The 7,459-nt window shown below is 52.5% G+C and overlaps 1 protein-coding gene across 3 annotated transcripts in view; it reads left to right on the forward strand.

Moving 5' to 3' along the window:
• The window catches only part of rusf1 (RUS family member 1), a 46,580-nt gene extending 39,121 nt beyond the window's left edge, over nucleotides 1-7,459 (forward strand). For all 3 annotated transcript variants that reach the window (XM_068027243.1, XM_068027242.1, XM_068027241.1), the window contains 3 exons: nucleotides 1,134-1,204; nucleotides 5,800-5,958; nucleotides 7,232-7,459. In XM_068027243.1, the coding sequence (XP_067883344.1) occupies nucleotides 1,134-1,204; nucleotides 5,800-5,958; nucleotides 7,232-7,404 (403 nt within the window). In that variant the 3' untranslated portion in view covers nucleotides 7,405-7,459. The remainder of the gene's footprint in view (nucleotides 1-1,133; nucleotides 1,205-5,799; nucleotides 5,959-7,231) is intronic.

Genomic DNA, 7,459 nt, shown 5'->3' on the forward strand with positions numbered 1-7,459 from the left:
TCCAGTCTGTAACTCACTCCCGGGTATCTGTTATTCTATATATAAACCCCCCCGAACCACTCGATTAGATTCCAGTCTGTAACTCACTCCCGGGTATCTGTTATTCTATATATAAACCCCCCCGAACCACTCGATTAGATTCCAGTCTGTAACTCACTCCCGGGTATCTGTTATTCTATATATAAACCCCCCGAACCCCTCGATTAGATTCCAGTCTGTAACTCACTCCCGGGTATCTGTTATTCTATATATAAACCCCGCGAATCCCTCGATTAGATTCCAGTCTGTAACTCACTCCCGGGTATCTGTTATTCTATATATAAACCCCCCGAACCCCTCGATTAGATTCCAGTCTGTAACTCACTCCCGGGTATCTGTTATTCTATATATAAACACCCCGAACCCCTCGATTAGATTCCAGTCTGTAACTCACTCCCGGGTATCTGTTATTCTATATATAAACCCCCCGAACCCCTCGATTAGATTCCAGTCTGTAACTCACACCCGGGTATCTGTTATTCTATATATAAACCACCCCGAACCCCTCGATTAGATTGCAGTCTGTAACTCACTCCCGGGTATCTGTTGTTCTAGATATATCTGTCGCTGGATATATAAAACACAGGGATGTCTCGAAGTCTCCATGATACTCTCTCTGCGTGCTGCACACTGTATAAATTATTTGAACTGCTTTATCAATTTGTCAACAATTACTGAATGTTGCTGAATTTGTATTTGAGTAACTGTCTCACAACATTGCTGTTCTGTCATGTTTTAATGAGTTGATTGATGTGTCATTTGTTTCTCATCTGCGTCTCATTCCCCATCTATTGTATGTGTGTGTGTGTCTGTCTCTTCTCCTCCCGAACTCCCTCTCACTATGTCTCTCCCTCTCCGTCTGTATTTGCCTCTTTCTCGATCTCTCTCGCTATCTACTGCTCCCGCTCTGTCACTGTCTCTCTCCCCTCTCGTTACCACTCCCCCTTATTTCTCACTCACTATCTGCCTCTCCATCTCTCTTTGTCTCCCTCTCTCTCCCTGTGCGTGTGTGTGTGTGTCTCTCTCTCTCACTCTGTCTCCCTCTCTCTTTCTCTCTCTCTCTGTGCCTGCCTCCCTGCTTCTCTTGATTACAGTTCTCTTGAATATCAGAAGGCAACAAAAAACAACAGCAAGAGCTACTTACTGGGATTGTACCGAAATACTGGTGAGTGGAAAATTAGAACCTGTGCTTGTCAATCAAAGATTGATACACGGGAAATGGCAATGTATCTAACACACTGTGACACCCTGTCCCAGAGGGGGAAAGGACAGTGTATCTAACACACTGTGACACCCGGTCCCAGAGGGGGAAAGGACAGTGTATCTAACACACTGTAACACCCGGTCCCAGAGGGGGAAAGGACAGTGTATCTAACACACTGTGACACCCTGTCCCAGAGGGGGAAAGGACAGTGTATCTAACACACTGTGACACCCAGTCCCAGAGGGGGAAAGGACAGTGTATCTAACACACTGTGACACCCGGTCTCAGAGGGGGAAAGGACAGTGTATCTAACACACTGACACCCGGTCCCAGAGGGGGAAAGGACAGTGTATCTAACACACTGTGACACCCTGTCCCAGAGGGGGAAAGGACAGTGTATCTAACACACTGTGACACCCGGTCCCAGAGGGGGAAAGGACAGTGTATCTAACGCACTGTGACACCCAGTCCCAGAGGGGGAAAGGACAGTGTATCTAACACACTGTGACACCCTGTCCCAGAGGGGGAAAGGACAGTGTATCTAACACACTGTGACACCCTGTCCCAGAGGGGGAAAGGACAGTGTATCTAACACACTGTGACACCCTGTCCCAGAGGGGGAAAAGACAGTGTATCTAACGCACTGTGACACCCTGTCCCAGAGGGGGAAAGGACAGTGTATCTAACACACTGTGACACCCGGTCCCAGAGGGGGAAAAGACAGTGTATCTAACACACTGTGACACCCGGTCCCAGAGGGGGAAAAGACAGTGTATCTAACGCACTGTGACACCCAGTCCCAGAGGGGGAAAAGACAGTGTATCTAACGCACTGTGACACCCTGTCCCAGAGGGGGAAAGGACAGTGTATCTAACACACTGTGACACCCGGTCCCAGAGGGGGAAAAGACAGTGTATCTAACGCACTGTGACACCCAGTCCCAGAGGGGGAAAAGACAGTGTATCTAACGCACTGTGACACCCTGTCCCAGAGGGGGAAAGGACAGTGTATCTAACACACTGTGACACCCGGTCCCAGAGGGGGAAAAGACAGTGTATCGAACGCACTGTGACACCCAGTCCCAGAGGGGGAAAGGACAGTGTATCTAACGCACTGTGACACCCAGTCCCAGAGGGAGAAAGGACAGTGTATCTAACACACTGTGACACCCTGTCCCAGAGGGGGAAAGGACAGTGTATCTAACACACTGTGACACCCAGTCCCAGACTAGGGAAAGGAGAGTGTATCTAATACACTGTGACACCCGGTCCCAGAGGGGGAAAGGACAGTGTATCTAACACACTGTGACACCCGGTCCCAGACTAGGGAAAGGAGAGTGTATCTAATACACTGTGACACCCGGTCCCAGAGGGGGAAAGGACAGTGTATCTAACACACTGTGACACCCGGTCCCAGACTCGGGAAAGGAGAGTGTATCTAACACACTGTAACACCCAGTCCCAGAGGGGGAAAGGACAGTGTATCTAACACACTGTGACACCCGGTCCCAGAGGGGGAAATGACAGTGTATCCAACGCACTGTGACACCCGGTCCCAGAGGGGGAAAGGACAGTGTATCTAACACACTGTGACACCCGGTCTCAGAGGGGGAAAGGACAGTGTATCTAACACACTGTGACACCGGGTCCCAGAGGGGGAAAGGACAGTGTATCTAACACCCTGTGACACCCGGTCTCAGAGGGGGAAAGGACAGTGTATCTAACACACTGTGACACCGGGTCCCAGAGGGGGAAAGGACAGTGTATCTAACACCCTGTGACACCCGGTCTCAGAGGGGGAAAGGACAGTGTATCTAACACACTGTGACACCGGGTCCCAGAGGGGGAAAGGACAGTGTATCTAACACACTGTGACACCCGGTCCCAGAGGGGGTAAGGACAGTGTATCTAATGCACTGTGACACCCGGTCCCAGAGGGGGAAAGGACAGTGTATCTAACGCACTGTGACACCCGGTCCCAGAGGGGGAAAGGACAGTGTATCTAACGCACTGTGACACCCGGTACCAGAGGGGAAAGGACAGTGTATCTAACACACTGTGACACCCGGTCCCAGCGGGGGAAAGGACAGTGTATCTAACGCACTGTGACACCCGGTCCCGGATGGTGAAATGACAGTGTATCTAACGCACTGTGACACCCGGTCCCAGAGGGGGAAAGGACAGTGTATCTAACACACTGTGACACCCGGTCCCGGATGGTGAAATGACAGTGTATCTAACACACTGTGACACCCGGTCCCAGAGGGGGAAAGGACAGTGTATCTAACACACTGTGACACCCAGTCCCAGAGGGGGAAAGGACAGTGTATCTAACACACTGTGACACCCGGTCCCGGATGGTGAAATGACAGTGTATCTAACACACTGTGACACCCGGTCCCAGAGGGGGAAAGGACAGTGTATCTAACACACTGTGACACCCAGTCCCAGAGGGGGGAAAGGACAGTGTATCTAACACACTGTGACACCCGGTCCCGGATGGTGAAAGGACAGTGCATCTAACACACTGTGACACCCGGTCCCGGATGGTGAAAGGACAGTGTATCTAACGCACTGTGACACCGGGTCCCAGAGGGGGAAAGGACAGTGTATCTAACACCCTGTGACACCGAGTCCCAGAGGGGGAAAGGACAGTGTATCTAACTCACTGTGACACCCAGTCCCAGAGGGGGAAAGGACAGTGTATCTAACACACTGTGACACCCGGTCCCGGATGGTGAAAGGACAGTGTCTCTAACACACTGTGACACCCGGTCCCGGATGGTGAAAGGACAGTGTATCTAACACACTGTGACACCCGGTCCCGGATGGTGAAAGGACAGTGTATCTAACACACTGTGACACCCAGTCCCAGAGGGGGAAAGGACAGTGTATCTAACACACTGTGACACCCAGTCCCAGAGGGGGAAGGGACAGTGTATCTAACTCACTGTGACACCCAGTCCCAGAGGGGGAAAGGACAGTGTATCTAACACACAGTGACACCCGGTCCCAGAGGGGGAAAGGACAGTGTATCTAACACACTGTGACACCCGGTCCCGGATGGTGAAAGGACAGTGTATCTAACACCCTGTGACACCCGGTCCCGGATGGTGAAAGGACAGTGTCTCTAACACACTGTGACACCCGGTCCCGGATGGTGAAAGGACAGTGTCTCTAACACACTGTGACACCCGGTCCCGGAGGGGGAAAGGACAGTGTATCTAATGCACTGTGACACCCGGTCCCAGATGGTGAAAGGACAGTGTATCTAACACCCTGTGACACCCGGTCCCGGATGGTGAAAGGACAGTGTCTCTAACACACTGTGACACCCGGTCCCGGATGGTGAAAGGACAGTGTATCTAACACACTGTGACACCCGGTCCCGGATGGTGAAAGGACAGTGTCTCTAACACACTGTGACACCCGGTCCCAGAGGGGGAAAGGACAGTGTATCTAACACACTGTGACACCCGGTCCCGGATGGTGAAAGGACAGTGTATCTAACACACTGTGACACCCGGTCCCAGATGGTGAAAGGACAGTGTATCTAACACACTGTGACACCCGGTCCCAGAGGGGGAAAGGACAGTGTATCTAACACCCTGTGACACCCGGTCCCGGATGGTGAAAGGACAGTGTATCTAACACACTGTGACACCCGGTCCCGGATGGTGAAAGGACAGTGTATCTAACACAATGTGACACCCGGTCCCAGAGGGGGAAAGGACAGTGTATCTAACACACTGTGACACCCGGTCCCGGATGGTGAAAGGACAGTGTATCTAACACCCTGTGACACCCGGTCCCGGATGGTGAAAGGACAGTGTCTCTAACACACTGTGACACCCGGTCCCGGATGGTGAAAGGACAGTGTCTCTAACACACTGTGACACCCGGTCCCGGAGGGGGAAAGGACAGTGTATCTAATGCACTGTGACACCCGGTCCCAGATGGTGAAAGGACAGTGTATCTAACACCCTGTGACACCCGGTCCCGGATGGTGAAAGGACAGTGTCTCTAACACACTGTGACACCCGGTCCCGGATGGTGAAAGGACAGTGTATCTAACACACTGTGACACCCGGTCCCGGATGGTGAAAGGACAGTGTCTCTAACACACTGTGACACCCGGTCCCAGAGGGGGAAAGGACAGTGTATCTAACACACTGTGACACCCGGTCCCGGATGGTGAAAGGACAGTGTATCTAACACACTGTGACACCCAGTCCCGGATGGTGAAAGGACAGTGTATCTAACACCCTGTGACACCCAGTCCCGGATGGTGAAAGGACAGTGTATCTAACACCCTGTGACACCCGGTCCCGGATGGTGAAAGGACAGTGTATCTAACACACTGTGACACCCGGTCCCGGATGGTGAAAGGACAGTGTATCTAACACACTGTGACACCCGGTCCCGGATGGTGAAAGGACAGTGTATCTAACACACTGTGCCACCTGGTGATTGTGCGATGAAAGGTACAGAGACACTAACTGAAGGTATTGTGCATGTTCGCTGCCCGCCGGTAACAGCCGTCCGTTCTCTTTGAAGGTGTGCTGTGCATCTCTCTGAGGGACGGAGTCAGTAGTGTTGATGTGATCGAGGCCTGTTTCCACGCTGAGATCCTGCAGCAGCTGCTCCACCAGGACGTCAGCACATTCCGCCTGGAGAGGGACACGTTCACGAAACTACAGGAGAAAGTGCTGTCCGGTGAGCCAACCCCCTCCTCCTTTCTCCTCTCCCCACAACTCACTCTCCCCTCCCCTCAACCCGGGAACAGTCCATTTTCGAGCTAGTATTGCGCAATTACGAAGGGTTAATCCTTGTTCTCGAGGTAATAGTGACCATAATGCAAAAGAGTATTGCGTCGAGTTCCGGAGTGGGCTTGTTAAGGCCAAATCTAGGCTCTTAAATCTGAACAATGCAAAGCACGCTGGTGTGATCACAGTGTGGGAAATGTGAAGTTCTTCACTTTGGTGGGAAAAGTAGAAAAGCAGAATATTGTTTTCAGTGGTGAGAGACTGGGGAATGTTTGCATTCAGAGAGACCTGGGTGTCCTCGTACATGAATCACAGAAAGTTAACATGCAGGGACAGCAAGCAATTAGCAAGGTAAATGATACGTTTGCTTTTGTCCCGAAGGGATTGGAGTGTAAGAGAGACAAAGTCTTACTCCACTTATACAGGGCATTGGTGAGACCACACCTGGAGTACTGAGTCCAGTTTTGGTCTCCTTACCTAAGGAAGGATAGACTTGTCCGAGAGGGATTGTAACGAAGGTTCACTAGACTGGTTCCTGGGATGAGGGGATTCTCCTATGAGGAGAGATCGAGTCGAACGGGCCGATATTCCCTGGAGTTTAGAAGAATGAGAGGTGGTCTCATTGAAATGTGTAAAATTCTGAAGGGGTTTTGACAGGGTAGATGCTGAGAGGCTGTTTCCCACCCCCACCCCCTGGGCTGGGGAGTCTCGAACATGGGGTGGGGTGGGGGGGGGGTCACAGTCTCAGGATAAGGGCTCGGCCGTTTCACACTGAGATGGGGAGGAATTTCTTCACTCGGAGGGTGGTGATTCTGTGGAATTCTCGACTCCAGGGAGCTGTGGATGATCAGTCGTTCAGTATATTCAAGATGGGTAGAGTTTTGGGCACCGAAGGAATGAAGGGATATGGGGAGAGTGCGCAAAGGCAGAGTCGAGGTAGTAAATCATCCGTGACCGTATTCAGTGGGGGAGCAGGCTCAAGGGGGGCCGAAATGGCCTCCTCGTCGTCTTATGTCTTATGACATCCTCCCCACGCCCCCTCCCCTTGATACCCTCCAATCGACGCGCCTTCAAACGCTCTCCCCTCATGCCCTCTCTCCCCGACTCACTCCCCTCTTCCCCCCACCTCCTCGAGAACCCCTCCCCTTCCCCCCCCCACCGCACCCCACCCCATCCCATCCCATGTACTGCATCTGATTTCCATTTCCTCTCCCTCCCTCCAGCCCGGGACGACCGACTATGGGACGCGGTGGCGGAGACGCACCTCCTGGTTGATCGGCTCTTCCCCCGGCTCTTGTCCGAGGCTCGGTCCGTCGGCTGGGTGGTGGAGCGGAACCAGCTGGCGCCTGACGAGTGGAGGGCCCAGTGGCCCCTGGAGGGCAAGAAGAGGCAGTGAAGGAGTGACGGGGACGTTTTTGGAGAGAGGGGGGGTGCGAAGGGTAACTGGCAGT

This window comes from Heterodontus francisci, unplaced genomic scaffold, assembly GCF_036365525.1.
Source record: "Heterodontus francisci isolate sHetFra1 unplaced genomic scaffold, sHetFra1.hap1 HAP1_SCAFFOLD_823, whole genome shotgun sequence".
In the NCBI taxonomy this organism is placed as follows: Eukaryota; Metazoa; Chordata; class Chondrichthyes; order Heterodontiformes; family Heterodontidae; genus Heterodontus; species Heterodontus francisci.